The 18,581-nt window shown below is 43.0% G+C and overlaps 1 protein-coding gene across 5 annotated transcripts in view; it reads right to left on the bottom strand.

Moving 5' to 3' along the window:
• LIP2 (lipoyltransferase 2) overlaps positions 1 to 17,559 on the bottom strand; it is a 40,551-nt gene extending 22,992 nt beyond the window's left edge. For 4 of the 5 annotated variants that reach the window (XM_087701524.1, XM_087701523.1, XM_087701526.1 and 1 more), the window contains exons 1-4: positions 17,047 to 17,559; positions 16,801 to 16,833; positions 16,562 to 16,681; positions 16,383 to 16,475 (exon numbers count right to left, since the gene is read on the bottom strand). Coding sequence is in view for 3 of the 5 variants with exons in the window: in XM_087701526.1 (XP_087557652.1) it covers positions 16,383 to 16,475; positions 16,562 to 16,604 (136 nt within the window). In the remaining 2 variants the exon portion in view is untranslated. Of the gene's footprint in view, positions 1 to 16,125; positions 16,263 to 16,382; positions 16,476 to 16,561; positions 16,682 to 16,800; positions 16,834 to 17,046 lie in introns of those variants that run through there. The other variant, XM_087701528.1, reaches the window with a different exon arrangement.
• Between the last annotated feature and the right edge of the window lie 1,022 nt (positions 17,560 to 18,581).

Genomic DNA, 18,581 nt, shown 5'->3' with positions numbered 1-18,581 from the left:
ACACCGTACACTCTTACATTCATTTACAGCATTCATTCACTTCAAAAGTTGTGTTCTCTCTCTCCTTTCTTCTATTTGTGTTTTGAGTTTTGAGTTTTGCGTTTAGAGTTTGAGTTTTGAGTTTTGTGTTTAGTGTTTGAGTTTTGCGTTTAGGGTTTGAGTTTTGAGTTTTGCGTTTAGGGTTTGAGTTTCGCACTCTGTGTCTATGTCTGTCTCTTTGTATTTTTGTCGTGGTCGTACACTTTGTGTGTCCTTAGTGCAAACCCTGGCAATTTTCTTCACATGGTATCAGAGCCGGTGCTCTTGCAAAGAGTATCCTGCAGATATTGTGGAGAGCTAGTCTTTGTGCAAGCACACAATACGACTCGTTGTCATGAGATTCTTTGCCCATGGTCTAAACATAAAACTTTTAACCTTTACATATATTACTTAGTCACTTGTAATCTAGACATGCTACATAGAGACTTGACTAGTGCAATAAATCTTAAAATCCTAAGTCCACCAACATATAGCATGGTGTAATAAAGATGGGGGCTCTTTGCCTTAAAATGCAATAAATTTATCATGGGTCCTTGACAAGATGATTGATTTTAGATACTTACTCTTAACCTTCCTTGCATTGCTCACATGAAGTTGCTACAAGTTTTGTAAGTCATGCTACATATGACATGGTATATGTGATCATGGACAATCATATGGCTTGGATGAGGCTCTGGCTACATATGTCAGTAATGAAGTTACTCTAGAAACATGACTCACAAGTGCATTAGCAAGAAGAATCACTTAAGTTCATGAAGTTTACTATGTTTGTGAGCATAGGACATTGTGTATGTCTTACACTTTACTTGTGTGACTAATAAAATAGTCAAGAAAGAAGGCAAGAGGAGCAAGCTGTTTTTTTCGCCATGTTTTTCGGGCTGAGCAGGCACCATGGATGGAGAAGGGGGACGTGTCCAAGGCCACCACACAAAGGGGAAGTTCAAGCCATGCATCCACAAGCAACTGCAGATGACTCCACTTGACATGTAAGTGCTACTCTTCTCATGCACTGACAGAAATGGAAAGCCACTCTTGGCTATGTAAAATAGGGTAGAACTGTGTATTTAAAGGGCAGCAGCCCATACATACAAGAGCTCTATTATGAGTCTAAAGAAAGGACTAGGCTTGACTTGTGTATGCTGAGTTTGATCTTCCATGTCAAGAGAGACATTAAACTCACTCCCTTGAGTCCTTTAAGAGTTGAATAGGGACTGTTATTGGTCTTCCAATTTTGTAATCTAAAGGGCTGAAGTTCATCTACTTGCTTTATTGATTAATCTTAACACAAAGGACTCATTCTTGCCCTTGGAAGCTTACTACAACCTACTATTGTGGAAGCTTGAAGAGAGAAGTGTCAAGAAGCCTTCTTGACTTGTTTATGTGAAGAAAGTGGGCTCAATATTTCAGCCCAAACAAAGAACTGTGAGCAGCAGCACTAATTTTCATCCTCTTGAAGATTCATGATCATTTACTGGACTTACTTGACATTGATATGCTTGATGCAAGTTGACATTGCATAAGCATTGTGGAAGGGGTAGCAAGAGAGCATCTTGATTGCTCTATGTACATGCTCGGGCTGATATAGGTAGCCAATAATAGGGCTGTCAAGGGCAACAGGAATTCCTTCTTCTCTCCTACTTGTATATGCTTATTTCAAGCTACCTATTGCTTGTTACATGCTCTTGAATATAGGGGCTGTTTTTGTACTTCATCAAAGTGTCTTCTTGGGAGATAGATGCCATGTATGTGTGCTGAAATAGGCAGCCCTCACAGTGATTTGTGGACAGCAATACCTTTTTCTTCTCTATTGCTTCATATGGTATTATTTACACTTGTATTTGGTTGATCTAAGCACTCTATGTTAGGAAAAGTTTATGCTATTTTCAGAGGTGAATTCCGGAAGCTTTATGGGCTGATTTGGAGCTGATATCTTCAGTCATATTCAAAGTTTTAGCTACAGCAGTGTTCTTTTAATTCATTTCCTGCTCTTCAAAAGACATCTTGTCAAAATATGCAAGTATTATGTGTCCCTATGGCAAGGCATATGTTTGTAGACCATTCATAGATGCTTTGAGTTGAATTAAGAAGAACTTTCTCACTTTATTTCTTGGCTGTGGTATCTTGTCCTTATCAGGATCTCTATTTTTAGCTCTTTTGAAGCAAGTCTCTTTGCCCTACAAGTCTTGTTATCGACTCATGAGCTTACGTTCCTAACAGTCTACATTGAATGTAATCATGAAAAGTTAATTCATGCTATGGTATCATGTATGCATGATGGGTTACATAGTTTATGATATATGACATCATATTGTACTTGACTTCATAATTGCTCTTACAGTTAAGAAAACAAGCTTGATTTGAGTTAGAACTTATGAGCTAATACTCATGAGATCCTTGCTAAGAACATGCAGTTGGAAACTCTGTTAACATCTTCAAGGACTTGGCTTGAAAACCTTCAACTCTTCTCTTATCTCTACCATCTTCGGAGTTTAAGCTCTTGAACTCTAATACAATCTTATTTCTCAAACCCTTGTGATTGACAGTGAAGAGCCTCTTGAACCTTTAAACATTCACTATAATCTATCTATCTCTTGAAGACACATCTCCATTTATCTTGTTTAGTTATCTTGCCAAACCCCTGTGGTGACCTTCATCCCTATGCGCTGCGACATCATAACTGAATCACAATGTCCTAGACACCTTCTTCTTCAATTCCTATGATGTCTTATCAGGCTTCTCCATCATTGAGGCCCTGAGACAGCATTATGGACTCGGTGAGAAGGACGACACTCCACCTTCACCAGATTTCACTAACATGACACAGAAGGACTTTGAGGAGTACTATCACAACAAGTATGGTGATGTTTACACCCCTCCTACCAATTTTGCTACCACATTTGGACCGGTTGGTGAGGCTGGCCACCTCTCCGATCATGGAGGACATACAGCATTCGAAACATCTGGCGATCCATCTTCATCATCTCAGCCAGGTCCAATGTCAGGTTTGTACAATTCTTTTGTGTTGCATGAATCAAAACCCTCACCTATTTCTTCCTTTGAGGTACAGGATCCGGATGGCTTTGCGTATGTGAACTTCAATAGAGGAGGCATGAAGCAGACGGACTTTAGGTACGTCTACAGCTTTTGTTTCATTTCAGCATATCACACACACTTCTCACTTTCCTCCCATCCCACCCTCTTCTATATCACACCTTGATCACCTCTCATCATCTTTCCAAAACCTTGGATTACACTCCACATCTGCATCACACACCCTAGAGGTTGGATCTTCCATCTCCGCTCCTAGCACCTTTTCCTTCTCCACCCCTTTCTCTACCTCTTTGCACCGTGGTACTTTATTAGGGGGAATGCCACCCTTTAACATAGTGCCTCTCACCTTTCAACAAATGGGCACACCCATAACTCCTGGGTTGACTGTGATAGGCATCCCCCTCATTATCCCCACCTTCACATCTCCCATGACCACTCATACGCATGATATGGGGGTTCACAAAAGTTGATTGCTGTCTTTGCATAGCTCTCAGAACTCCTGACCAGTCACTGCATTTTACCACAAAACATCATAAATGGTCATCTGAGTAAGCATTGAAATTGGCTCTGCAATTGACCTTCTGCATGGTAAGAGATGGCTGCTGCATTGGACTGGCTCGTCAGTTATGACAACAGCATATCTGACTCTGCCATGAGAGCCACAACCATCTACTTAAGCTCTTCACGGCCGATGTATCCAGTCTACTTCAAATCATGTAACTTGAATGCAACAGTAAATGGCGTCTCTGCTACACGGTCTAGAGGGTTTTCATGTGCTAGAGGCTTCTTTGCAAGCTTGGATTTGAAGCAGCTCATGTAAAACAGAACAGCATGATCCAGCAAATGTCCACTGTATACGTCTTAGCTCACAGAGCCTGATCGCCACATTTTTCTTGTAAGAGAAGGAGGAGGTCTGACATGATGGCGGCCATGATGCCTGTTCTTGCAGCAGCATGCCATGCACTGTGCTGCTCGTGCTCTTGATGTCCACGATGTGGGAGACTGCCAACAGATTGCTGGATTCTTAGAGCACGAATTTGACAAGTGCTACGGGCCAGGATGGCAGTGCGTGGTTGGGACGAACTTCAGCTCCTTTGTGACCCACACACACGGCAACTTCATCTACTTCTGCATCGAGAAACTGGCCTTCTTGCTCCTCATGTTCAACCCCCACAACTGCTGCTTCAGAGCAGTCTGGATAGGATACAAGAGCTGATTCAACTTCCGCAGTCCCAAACGATGTCCACGACATTAATGACATCATCCACTCAGTCAGCTAATATGTAATAACCATCCACATCCCTATGACATTATCAAGTTCTCAGCAAGCTGCACAATCGCAGGTCCCTCTGCTCATCGCTCTGAACTCTTCTTCCTCCTGAAGAAATCGCACCATCACCTCTCGCTCCGAAAGACCAGCAGCCACTTGCTGAGTCTTCTCCCACAACTTCACCATTGCTCATCAGTAGCACCTAATGTGTAAGCTTTGGCATGAAAGGTTTGGACACATCGGATTTGCAGTATTGAAGGAGATGCAAAAGCAAGGTATGGTTGCTCACCTACCTACAATAACTGAATTGAAGGAACCATGTGAAGCTTGTATGATGGGCAAGCAACAGAGAAAGGCATTTCCACAAGAAAGCAAGAATAGAGCACAGGCTCGGAGACCCAGTCTGGGAATCGTAGTCCGGGTTGCAATAAAGCACCATTTCACTCTAATAATTTGTAATTAAGATTTTAAGAAGGAACCACCGTTTTCTTATTAAGGTTTATAACTTAATAAAATGTCACCCATTGTTAATAATTTCTTAAAATGAACCGTTCATTCAAATAATTTCCCCTCACTGCACATGTATCAACTAAGAAGTTGACATTACGAGGGGTAACATCTGTTGAGATATCGAGCTCCACTCGTGATATGCCAGGGTGACCGTTGTGCATTTATGTCACCGACGTGTCAGTTGCAGATGCGGTTGGTACACCGCCCATGAATAATAGCTAGACGACAGCTATCCTTATCTACTCTAGTTCGTGGCTCAGTTAGTATGCCACCTTAGTTAGTTGAGTTTGGTTTGAGACCCATATATAGGGTTCTTCTATTTCTTTGTATTAGAGTTCTTTGTGGCTTACACAACTAAGAAGAGGAAAACTGTTTTCAGCCTCCACCCTTGTGTGTATTCCCCCATTGTGCAAGCAAGAAAGCTACAAGTGAGACTCCTTCCTTCTCTCCCACAATCTTGACATGGTATCAGAGCCTTGTTCGTGGTAAGGAGCTCAAGAAAGCAAGCCAAGCTCGCGGTGTTCTGGTAAAAGGAGCAGTGTTGCTTTCATTTTCTGTTTTGGGAGCAGATCTCTGCAGGTAACACAGCCGGAAATTGCAAGAGTGCACTGTCTCAGGTTGAGACGCCCTTCGCGGTGAAGCAAGAGGGCAGTATATGCTGCGGGAAAGGGCTTTAGCCCTTGGCGACCTTGTTTTTTTGATTTGAGGCCATTTCGGGGCCTGTTTTGGAGGCGGAAGTTTTCTGCACGCACTCAGGAAAAGGCTCAGTTTTATGCTGTGCAGCCACTGTTCTACAGGTCGGTGAAAAGTTACGGTAGAAATTGCATCGTATGCTGTGCGCAGAGACATTGGGAGTTACAGAATCATCCTTGTTGCCTGTTGATGCAAAATCGTCACTAGGAAGTGACTGTGTGGTTAAATACCACTTTCGTCAGTTTTGCAGATTTGCCCTTGTGAGGCTGAAGCTGTGTTCTCTGCAGTGATAGAATTTTTTGCAGTATTCTATAATGGCGTCTGATTCTCTTTCACAGATTGTAACTGAAAAGCTTGACAAGAACAACTTCCAAGCATGGAAGTTTAGAATGACGAATTTCCTTATGGGAAAAGGATATTGGGAATTTGTTGCAGGAAATGAAGAAGAACCAGTTCTTCCTGATGTTCCCAATCAGCAAATGCAGGCATTCAAAGCATGGCATGAGAGAGCCAGGAAAGTTATGTACTGACTGTCTATCAGTATTTCAGACTCTATGATTGTGCATATTCAGGATGCAAGTACGCCAAAGGAGGCATGGAATACTTTGTCAAAAATGTACAGCACAAATACTCAAGCCAGGAAAATGCAGCTCAAGCAAGAGTTGCATAATGTGCAAAGAGAAAATATGAGCATCAATGACTACCACATGAAGGTGAAGAAGATTGCAGATGCACTTGCTTCCATTGGGTCGCCAGTGGAAGATGATGATTTAGTTTCTGTGACCTTGAATGGTCTAGGAAAGGATTATGCACAGTTTCGGACATCCATTTCAGTTCGTGAAAGATTTCCTGATTTTGAGGAGTTGATTGCTCTTCTAATTTCTGAGGAGCAGAGAAATGGTGGTGCATCTTCTTCAGGAGGAACTTCAAAAGAAACTGTCTTCTACTCAAATGCTGGAAGAGGTAGAGGCAGAGGTAGAGGAGGCCGATTTGGAGGCCGTGGCAGAAATCAGAATATGCAGCAAACTCAAGAAAACCAGTCCTATGGAGGAGGACGTGGTAACTCTAGAGGCAGGGGGAGCCAAAGAGGTCGTGGTGGATGGCAAAGAGGCCAAAATGCAAACAGTAATGTTGAATGCTACTACTGTGGCAAAATGGGTCATATGGCTAAAGACTGCTATAAAAAGCAGAATGACATCATGAATGGAAAACTGCAACAAGGGAATTATGCATCTTCTAGTAGACAGGGTGATGATAGAAATGAGCATTTGTTCATGGTGCAGCACATGAACAATTCTGTGACAAGTGCAGAAGAAAGCAACAATGTATGGTATGTTGACTCAGGTGCATCAAACCACATGACAGGTCATGCAGAATGGATGGAGGATGCAAGAAAAATGGAAAAACCAGGATTTGTGGAGACTGGTGATGATACTGCACATCCTATTGTGCAGATTGGAAAAATTCCTTTGTCTATGCAGGATGGGAAAAAGAAATACATGTCCAATGTATTTCATGTCTCGAATATCACCAAGAATCTGGTTTCTGTTGGTCAAATGGTTGAGCAGAGCTTGCAGGTCAGATTTAATCCTCATGGATGCTTTGTTAAGGATATGAAAAATAAAGGTCGCTTGATAGCAAAAGGGAAGAAGAATGGCAGAATGTTTACGTTGGATGCAGACATGTCTGAATTGAGTGCAGCAATGTTTGCACATAGGACCGGTGTAGTTGCAGATATTGATATCTGGCATAAACGCATTGGTCATGTTAATGTACAGCGACTTAAATCAATGCAGGCCCAAAATATTGTTGCAGGATTGCCCAAATTCAAGGTTGCAGAAATGCATAAGGTATGTGAAGCCTGTCAGTTTGGAAAACAGGCAAGGAAACCATTTCCTAGACATGTTCAAGAGAGTAAGAAGCCATTGGAATTAATCCACTCTGATGTGTGGACTACTAAAGCTGCATCTCTTGGAGGCTGTCATTATTTTGTCAGCTTTATTGATGACTATAGCAGAAAAGTTTGGGTGTATTTTATGAAAAAGAAAAGTGAAGTTTTTGGGCATTTCAAAACTCTTAAAGCTATGGTTGAAAAAGAAACAGGCCTGCAAATAAAATACCTAAGGTCAGATGGAGGGGGAGAGTACCTCTCAAATGAGTTTGCAAGGTTCCTGCAGGAGCATGGCATAAAGCAGCAATATTCATGCAGTCATACCCCACAACAAAATGGAATTGCAGAAAGGAAAAACAGGCATATTGGAGAGGTATCTCGTGCCATGCTCAATGAAAAAGACTTGCCAGATTTTTATTGGGCTGAAGCAGTTGCTACAGCAGTCTATATAATGAACAGGACTCCCACTGCAGCAATACATGGGATGACTCCAGAGGAGAGGTATACTGGTAGGAAACCAGATATTTCTCATTTGAAAATTTTTTGTTGCATTGCCTATGTACATGTGCCAGATGAGCTGAGATCCAAGTTGGATCCAAAAGCTAAGAAGTGCATCTTTATTGGTTACTCTCTGCAGCAAAAAGGGTATAGATGCTATAACCCTTCTACTCGTAAGTTTACAGTGAGCAGAGATGTTTTTTATGAGATGAGTAGCTGGTATAAACCAGTAAATGTGATTGATGATGTAGATGCACAAAATGGTAATGCTGCACAAAATTCACAGCAGCAGTCACAAAATATTAGTGGACCTGGAGCATCCTCTAGCAGTGGTTCACATTCTTCGCCATGGACAGGCAGATTGAGATCAGGAGAATCTTCTCAAAGAAATGCAGATAGTGGTATGCAGGTATCACGAAAAGGAAAAGAGAAGGTTGATCAGCCCATGTTTGATGTGAATGCAGGTCACTCTTATGTGGATGGTGAATCCAGTGGCTCAGAACAGAGCATTGATGATGAGTTGGGTATTCCTTCTATTGTTACACCTGGAGTAAGGAAGACCAGGGATGTTTTGAGAGCACCTGGGAGTGAACCTATCTTGCGCAGGTCTACAAGAGCTAGGTATCCTGTGGATAGGCTGAAATATGATGAATTTACAGCCATTCACTATGCATATATGGTCAAAGTGATACAGGAACCAGAACCCACTTCTTTTGAGCAAGCCATAGGAAAAGAAAAATGGGAGAAAGCCATGGATGAAGAAATGGATGCCTTGGAAGCAAATGCTACATGGGAATTGGTACCTTTGCCTAAAGGTAAGAATGCAATTGGCTGTAAGTGGGTTTATAAGGTGAAGCACAATGCAGATGGTTCTGTGAACAGATACAAGGCAAGATTAGTAGTCAAGGGGTATGCACAAACATATGGCATTGACTATGAAGAAACATTCAGTCCAGTTGCAAGGATGGCAACCGTAAGAGCAGTCATTACTATGGCTGCATCAAAGGGATGGTATTTACATCAGATGGATGTAAAGAATGCCTTCTTGCATGGTGATTTGCAAGAAGAGGTCTATATGGAGCAGCCACCAGGTTATGTGCATGCTGTTCATCCTGAGTTTGTTTGCAGGTTGAAGAAAGCTTTGTATGGCTTGAAGCAAGCACCTAGAGCATGGTCTGACAAGATAGGACAGTATCTTGTCACTATTGGCTTTCAGATTTCCAAGGCAGATTTGGATGCGGCTAGACGCATACTCAGGTATGTGAAGTCCACATTGCAGTATGGACTATTTTATGAGACTGGGGTTCAGATACAGTTGCATAGATACACTGATGCTGATTGGGCTGGTAGTATTTCTGATAGACGATCTACCAGTGGATATGTGTTCTCTTTTGGGAGCGCTGCAGTCACTTGGAGCAGCAAGAAACAGCCTACAGTTGTCTTATCGAGCATAGAGGCCGAGTACAGGGGTGCAGCAATGGCTGCATGTGAGGTAGCTTGGTTGCATAAGTTACTTTATGATATGCATCAGTCTACAGATGGGCCAGTTGTCATTTATTGTGACAACATGAGTAGTATACACTTGGCAAATAACCCAGTCTATCATGCTAGAACAAAGCACATTGAGGTGCATTATCACTATGTGCGAGAGAGGGTTTTACTAGGTCTTATTGATCTAGTTTATGTCAGCACAGAGGATCAGGTAGCTGACATATTCACGAAGGCATTGGGCGCAGAGAAGCTGCGCAAGTTCAGAGACCTGCTTGGTGTGCAGGAATTGGGATTGAGCTCGAGGGGGAGTGTTGAGATATCGAGCTCCACTCGTGATATGCCAGGGTGACCGTTGTGCATTTATGTCACCGACGTGTCAGTTGCAGATGCGGTTGGTACACCGCCCATGAATAATAGCTAGACGACAGCTATCCTTATCTACTCTAGTTCGTGGCTCAGTTAGTATGCCACCTTAGTTAGTTGAGTTTGGTTTGAGACCCATATATAGGGTTCTTCTATTTCTTTGTATTAGAGTTCTTTTTGGCTTACACAACTAAGAAGAGGAAAACTGTTTTCAGCCTCCACCCTTGTGTGTATTCCCCCATTGTGCAAGCAAGAAAGCTACAAGTGACACTCCTTCCTTCTCTCCCACAATCTTGACAACACCTCCGTCTTCAGACACACAAAATGGGGGCAGCATTGCAGGCATTTATTGTGGCTGAAGCGGCTTCACAATGCTCTGAAACTATATTACAATTCAAAGAGGAAAAACATAGACGAAGGGACAAGCAGAAAGGGTAGCAGTCATGCTCCCTTCTCAGTTCATTCCATAAACACACAGGTAGAAGTCAATTGTGTACTTCACACAAAAGATCAACAGACCTAGATCTAATCATGGCTAAGTCAGTATAACTTAACCTCCTTATTCAACTAGGATAAACAACTGACTAAAGGCTACGAGCTTGAATCTCAACATTCTTCTGGAGGAAAAACCACCAGTGGCAAGAACTCGCAAGATGCAAAGGCAAGCCAATCAAAGAGTGACCCTTCTTCCTCAAATGGAACCAAAAAATCTAGACCTATCTGGCAGTAACTCCCTAAGAAAAATCGGTTTTGCACACACTGTCAGAGAGCAGGCCATGTAGACGAGGAGTGTTGCTCCAAGGCGGAAGGTCTTCCACCTAAAAAGCCTCAGCAGACCACTGCAACTACACAGTCTAGTGGGGCTATGCGTGTTGTGCTAAGACTTGCTCTTAGCCACTTAAACAGCCCCAAAACATGCTTATTTTAGGCTTATTTTAGCCAAAACCCTAAAACGGGGAGCGGATCGAGAGAGTTAAGTGGGAGAGGATCTAGAACCCTAATTTTCTATAAATTGGCAACCAGCCCTCCACTCTTCCCCCAATCTCGTTTTTGCAAGTTTTAGGTGTTATCAGTTTGCTGCCCACATCCCATTCGCGGAGGACATCTCAGTCTTTGCTGTCCATCACTGTTCCCTACAATCAGCACATGTGGAGGGTTGGAAACAGGCGCCATCAGATCTACCTTCTCATTGCTATGTTTACTGGTGTTCGACAGCAGTGAGAAGAGAGAAAAACTAAAAACATAGGCAACAAGTGAGAGAAAGACCAAAAACGCAGACAAGACAGCCTGTAGGAGAGAGAAAGACTAAAAACGCAGAAGCAGGCAGGACAGCCTTCTGCAAGAGAGAGAAAGACTAAAAATGGAGCCTACAGGAGAGAGAAAGACTAAAAACGCAGGCAAGACAACCTGCAAGAGAAAGAAAAACTGCAGCGACTACAACAGGAGAGAAAATTGTCAGGGCGACAGCTGAAGCTTGCAAACGCAGCAGTTTGCTGACGTGGCATGCTGTACGACAGCAATGCAGATGATCAGCAGTCAATCGCCAAGCAAAAACAGCAACAATCAACGCGTGGAGGGCTGGAAACAGGCGCCAAACTATAGGGAACAGTGATGCACAGCAAGGGCTAAGATGTTCTCTGCAAACGGGGTGTGGGCAACAAGTTGATAACACCTGAAACCAGCAAAAACGAGATTGGGAGAAAAGTGGAGGGCTGGCTGCCAATTTATAGAAAATTAGGGTTCTAGATCCTCTCCCACTTAACTCTCTCGATCCGCTCCCGTTTTAGGGTTTTTGCTAAAATAAGCCTAAAATAAGCATGTTTTAGGGCTGTTTAAGTAGCTAAGAGCAATTCTTAGCACAACGCCTTCCACTCCTGCTTCATATGCTCCTTCAGCACCCATTGTTGTTCCTGGACATGTGGCTTGAGTACAACCTCAACAGCACATCTCTTTCACTACCCTTGAGGGATTGGCTGATTGGTCTGCAGGCTTTGATCTCGTTGCACTTCATGCATCTATCTCACCTTTTTCCCCACCTCATCAGGCGTTCCCTTGGCAAAGCCCTACTACTGGACGTACACGATGGTGGCCACCTTCTTAGACTAGCATGTCTCTAGGTCCTTTCGAATACCCTAGGTCAATCTAGCATTCATTTTTCGCACTCTTAGAGTTGGGCCCATAGGATTCATTGTCCTTAGCTTTTCCATTCTTTTGACTTCCGCTGCATTTACTCACACACATACACATTCATTGCATTTATTTTGAGTTAGATTTTCTTTCTGTTATATTTTGCTTTGGAGCATCTCACCACTAATCTCTGTGTTTGTAGCTTCTCATCTCTTTTGCAAGGTTTTGTTTTTCAGTGTAGGGCTAACTTGCAAATTGCTTTGGTCCTACCTGGGTTAGAGACATGGGGATGGATACGCATCATTCCTTTCATGGTTTCATCATCCTAGGAGTACTTGCTCTTCTTCCAGCATGGCGATTTCCCCTCTCAAGGCGGATCGTGCAGCATCTCTCTTGATGCTATCATGGCGGTGACATCTACCTTGCTCTTCTAGCGGGGTGCTTTATCCACTTCATCAACTTCCTCTTCTTTCATTCCTTATAATTCTTAGCACTACACGAAGACCGACATCAAGCTCTTCTTCCTTCTTCGGTATCCACATCCAGGTTGAGAGGGGCTTCCTACCCTTCTTGGTATTCTACAGGCTTCAGCACTTTGTCTTCGACATCGGCTTCTCCCCCTTGTTGTACCTTACCATTTGCATTGCATGATTCCATCATCTTTGTACTAGGGCGCTTGGGCAAGTGAACAATTTTCCCACGAGGGACATTGTCCAAGTAACACCTGCTACATGAGCATTCTTTAGCATGTAACATACTTTGCATCTCATTGTGTAAAGCACCACTTGAGCGGATTCTAAGTTGTTTCCACTAGCGACTATTGTTACCACACCACCATCCTCCTTCATCACATGGATACCTCATCACCTATTTTTCCTCATTATCAACACCCTGAGTGGATGCGTTAGCTTGTACTGTTTTGTGATGTGTTGGGTGTACCCTCCCTACTCCCGTCTTCCGGGTCACTATTACTCAATCGGCCGCATTCCATAAAATTTACCTCACTTATTCAAAAAAAAAAAGGTTCCATGTAGTTCCATCCGCCTTTGTAGGGCTTGGTAGGCCACTTGGCAACCGACGTGCACCCTTTGTCCAATGCTTTGTCCTCTCTGGGGTGACTACTTGGATTCCCTTGGTAAGATAACCATCACCTCTGTAGTCTTGGTAGACCACTGGGTAGCCAACGTGCACCCTTTATCCGATGCTCTGGCTGCTTTGGGGTGGGACGCCTTGGGGTCAATAAACATCACAGTGGTTGGCCTCATCTGTCGACTCAATTTTGAGCCTGAGAGAGGTGTTGAGCTAAAATATGCATTACTTGCTGATTAGCCTCTTAAACAGCCCCAAAACACACTAAAAAATGCTCTTTTAGAGTAAAAACCCTAAAACATTACTTCCTGATTAGCCTCTTAAACAGCCCCAAAACACACTAAAAAATGCTCTTTTAGAGTAGAAACCCTAAAACGGAGAGCAGTTTGAGAGAGTTCAGTAAAAACCCTAATTTTTGGGGCACCCTTCCACATCTATAAATAGATAGGCTGCCCCCATTCAACCTTATTCCATCTGTGCAGATTTCACACTCTCCAATGCAGATTTCAGCTATCAACCTCCTCCCACGTGGCTGTCCAGCCCTCGAGACTGCTGCCACTCTATCCGCATCTGCTCCTGCTGCTAGCACCTTCATCCATGCTGACGTCAGTTGCTGGCGACATCATCATCTGCTGCGATCTAATCATCCAGTCATCGCCAACCACATCAGATACTGTTTCAGCCTGCTGTTTACTGCTGTTTACAGCAGACTATGCGTAGTTTCCAGCCTCTGATCAGCGGTTCACTACTGCGTTTACCAGTTTCCAACCTCCAAACTGCTGCTTTTTGGTGACCAGCCTGCTACCATTCACTATTCAGCACTCCTACACTCCGACTGGTGGTCACAGACTTGGGATCCGTCTCCGGTGGACATCACACTCCGACATTGCTCTGCCCTTGAGCACATTGTACACTCTTACATTCATTTACAGCATTCATTCACTTCAAAGTTGTGTTCTCTCTCTCCCTTCTTCTATTTGTGTTTGAGTTTTGAGTTTTGCATTTAGGGTTTGAGTTTTGAACTTTGCGTTTAGGGTCTGAGTTTTGCCCTCTATGTCTATGTCTGTGTTTTTGTCATCGTTGTACACTCTGTGTGTCCTCAGTGCAAACCCTAGCAAATTTCTTCACAGGTGGTTGCAAATTTGGAGACACAAAATGCAGGGGAGAATACAACCGATCAAGATTATCTTGATTGTAGTGAAGTGCTCGACACCCCTATGCTTGAGCAATTGGAGGGAAGTGCTACCGAGCTACTTTCAAGCATGGCTGCAACCAGCCATGAACTAGAAATCATTCCACCATTGGCATCAAATCCTTTGCAAAGTCCTACCCCTAACTACAACACCCAATCACATCCGACCAATATATCGAATCCATGAGGCCAAAAATGCCAGGAAGCTGGAATTGGAACGGCAAAAGAAGGAAAGACAAATAGAGCACCAACAAAACAAGCAAGCAAAGATGGCTGCCACTGGAGCTAAGAGGATGCAACGAGAAAATGAAAAGATTGCAAGGGATGAAAGGAAGCGATGGGAGGCACAACTCATAGAATCCGAAAGGCACATGAGGGCAGTCCTATGGGAGGGGTTAGTGGTGGATACTGGATGCTTGCAACCCCTACATGTTTCTACCGAGACATCTCAATTGAGGAGGGCAGCACGGCTCCATGCAATGAAGCAAAAGAGGCAAGGAGCAGCAATGTAATGGCATGCTCACTCCAATGGTGCTTTGTAAGAGGGCAGCATGGTTTTGTGTACTGGTTGCTGGTTGCATATCAGCATGAACAATATTTTTGTTTCATGCTACCAATGCAAGCTTAGCCAATAGGTATCCTAGCTCCCTTGTATTTTTGTTTCATGCTATTGATGCTACTTACCCCTATGCGGTCTAGATTATACTTACCCCTATGTATGGTAGACAGGTAGCCTTGATCTTGTATACTGATTTGCATCCTATGGCATTCTTTCCCCCAGGCAAGTACACTTATGTCCAATCACCTTGCTACTCCAAGGCATCCATCTCCTCATTCGTAGCATCTACCCTCTAAGGATTCTCTAATCCATCTTAAAACCTCTTGCACTCCTCTTCCAATACATTTGTCATGTATGAATGTTGCACTACTGGTATCTAACACATGTAGATGGAGAATGTGGACAACTCTCTAGCACTGTTCTCTGAACGCCCACTCTTGCTCAAGATCTGCTAATCCAGAAGTCCTATCTAATTGCCAATGTCATCCACCAATGGCTATACATTTGTGCTCTCTTGCATAATTCTCTGGGCTATTTGGCATTGATCTAAACCCTGTAAAGTCAAGGGGAGTGGGCTAACTTGCTACAGTAATATTATTGTCTGTTTCCGGCCATCTTAGATCCTCCTGCATGTGCTCTGAGTCTCCAAGTCCATAGGCTGCTAGAACTTGCTGTAGTCAAAAACACTGGCTGAGGCTTGTGAATTTCCAACTTGTGCTTGTCCTTGCACTCCATTCCTATCCACATCAGTGAGCATGCTGCACATAATATGTGGTGACCAATGGTGAATACCAACTAGCAAGCTTATCATGCACTGCAGTGGTCAGTTTCCTATTCATATGTAGACTGCACACTACACTATCCCTATCCAGCAATATCAAGGCATATGCTTCTCATTCGAGAGAGCCCTTCCATCCTCGGCAATGCTGTGATTTTTGCACTCTGCAACACCATTTTGCTCGGGTGTGCATGTGTTTGAAGCCAGCATGAAGTTAGATGCATAGAGTTCACACGGCTGAAGAGCCAAACAAATGATGGATGGGCATCAACCTTGATTTGAAAACCTACCTGGCATTGGCGCCTTTTTTGCAGAACATTCATTGCACGGGCTAAGATGTAGCAAGGCAATAGATAACCTGCAGCTCTCAGAAGAAAGAGTTGTAGGAAGACATGCAATGGTTATCCAAAGTTGAGTTTATAGGGCAAAATGAAGAAGCTAAACTGCAACAAAAAACACATTAAACAGCACACAATGAAAAAGGTTGATACATCCTCCTCTCCCCCATCAGCTGTCAATTCAACTATGCCCTCATTCTGTAGAATAAAACCACAATTCAATTTCTGACGAATTCTGATCTACAAGATCTTACCATGATTGACAAACTCTTGGAGTACTAAGGGTGGATTGAGTTCAGACAGACAGGCCTTAGAGAAGGCTAGAGAGAGAGCATGAGACTTCAAGTGCCATCAACCAAGAGAGGTTTGGCAACTGGACCATATGAAACATAGGCTACACGTTAGTAGAATGGACCAAATGTCAATCATACAGAATCATTGATTCAGCATTAGCCACCAAGATAATAGCTGGGTCACCTGTGCGCATCCTTACCTAGTGGAAGCTTGAGTCCAGCTTTTGCCACTCTGTCACCAATCGAGAGAGGGTCTCCATGCACAGCAAGCTGATTTGGAATGCATACTTTGCCTGTGCCAGTCCATCACTTATTACTACAAGAAAGTAAAACCCTAAAATGTAGTTCAACAATGATTAGTAAGGTTCAGCGTAAAAACCTCCAGGATGACGGAAGTTCAGCGCCGCCACTTCCTGAAGCATGGACTGACAGTTAAAGACCTTCTTTATGGATTTCGGTGGGTCAAGGATCGAAACTTCTGGATGGTTTTGTTCATATGCTGCAGCTCCAAATATAAAACGGAATCATTAGTAAATGCAGAAAGTGATGTACAGCATTTAAGAAAGACAATCCATAAAAAATGTAACGACTGGCAACAATCAGAACTTATAGAATTACCTTTAGCTGCTGATGCCAAACCTCATTGGAGATCTGTAAACGAAGATACCATGAATGTGGGAAGACAAAAAGCATAATCAAAAACGTAAATCAGTTACCCACTCAGGCAACTCTGATCAACTATTCTTCATTTTGACTACAATCAGTGTAATGTAGTTTTTAAGCATTCTATATAATGCCTGAAAACTGTGAATGAAGGAGATGCCTTGCTTACTGGCAAACCGGGTACTTAGGAAAAGACCTTACCTTGTGTAGGATGACATCAAAAGGCCCTTGCTCCTCAAGTGGCCAATTACGATCTACAGGAGGGATGTCCGTGCTTTCGACCTCCTCACTTATGTCTTCTGCCTCCTCTCTTCGGCGGCTACAACTCTCCTCACCCTTCCTCAATCTCTCCAGATCATACTGATTCTCACGGGTGTGGTGATGATGATTGTGATGAGGAGGAGGATGATTATGCAAGGGAGGGTGGTGATGATGTTGTTGTTGTTGTTGTTCACGGTTGCTGCTGCTGCTGCTGTTAGTTGTTGTAAGGTGTCTGCAATTTTATTCTCAAGGATTGAGATGAGAGCAAAATCTGAAGGTACAGGCAGAGAGAGAGAGAGAGAGAGAGAGAGAGAGAGAGAGCGAGAGAGTAAGAGACAGCAGCTTGTGGGACTCAATACTCAGAGGAAGGCGTTTGGTTTCGCTCGACTGCAAATTTGCATGCATACCTCCTACCCTTTACTGTCACTCTAGGGGCACTCTTGTGGTAGTGAAATGGTGCCACAATGTCAATCTATATGGGCTCCAAAGTCTTCTATAAGGGGTTCAAAAAGTGCATACTAGTTTTGATTTTTAAAAAAATATTTTTTTATTTTTTTATTTTAAATTTGACCCAAAGTTTTTCTCCACCTAGGCCAAGTGTCCATCAAGTAGCCTGGACACTCAAAGGGACCCACAAGACCCATTGAGGGGTCATTTACATGGTGCCAAGTTAGGTATCAATCTATTGGCCCCCTTACCCTAATGCGACTTATATTGCAATGGGCAATGGCTTTCCACCAAGGGGGGGAAAGGAGGAGAGAGAGAGAGAGAGAGAGAGAGAGAGAGAGAGAGTTTTAAGTTTACCAAGGGATGTCCATAGGGTAAATGGAGAGGTGGCAATTTTTGGATAATAGCCTTGATCTGCTACATAGCAGTAGTATGTAGATCTTTTCAAATGAAGTTACTTTTTCACAGTAGCGAGTAGAGATCTTGAGTATATAAAGCTAGGTTGGGTGTAGATGAATTTATCCAATTCAAGCATCCTAAGAGCTGTTGAAACATTTTTACATTCAGGAGTTGATCAGGGAAATTTAATATATTTTTTAATACATGTTCTTGGAGTTCTACCATTCCATGATGGATATTCAAACCTAAAAACTCAACCTTTGTTACAAGAAAAATAGATTTTGTAGGGGAGAGCACCATGCTAGCTTGTTCAACAGCAAGCATGAACTAAGTGAGATGATCTAAGTGTTCCTTTATTGTTTCAGAAAACACTAAGAAATCATCTATATACACTAAGCAAAATGGGAACTTTGAAAACGCCATATCTGTCCAACCCTAAAAATAGGTTGTAGCGGTCTTAATACCAAAGGGAAGAACATTCCATTGGTAATGACCATGTGGTACACAGAAGGCAGTTTTGTACCGATCGTTGATTAAGAGGTCCTTGAGAGGAATCGAATGTCCATGTCCGATGATATATTTGTTCAAAGACTTGTAGTTAATTACTAGCTTTTTTTTACCTCTTTTTT

The sequence above is a fragment of the Lygodium microphyllum genome, chromosome 20 (assembly GCF_053477565.2).
Source record: "Lygodium microphyllum isolate KBCC chromosome 20, Lygodium_microphyllum_v1.1.10, whole genome shotgun sequence".
Lineage (NCBI taxonomy): Eukaryota > Viridiplantae > Streptophyta > Polypodiopsida > Schizaeales > Lygodiaceae > Lygodium > Lygodium microphyllum.
The sequence above is the reverse complement of the archived record's forward strand: the minus strand, read 5'-3'. Positions and strand labels throughout refer to the sequence as shown.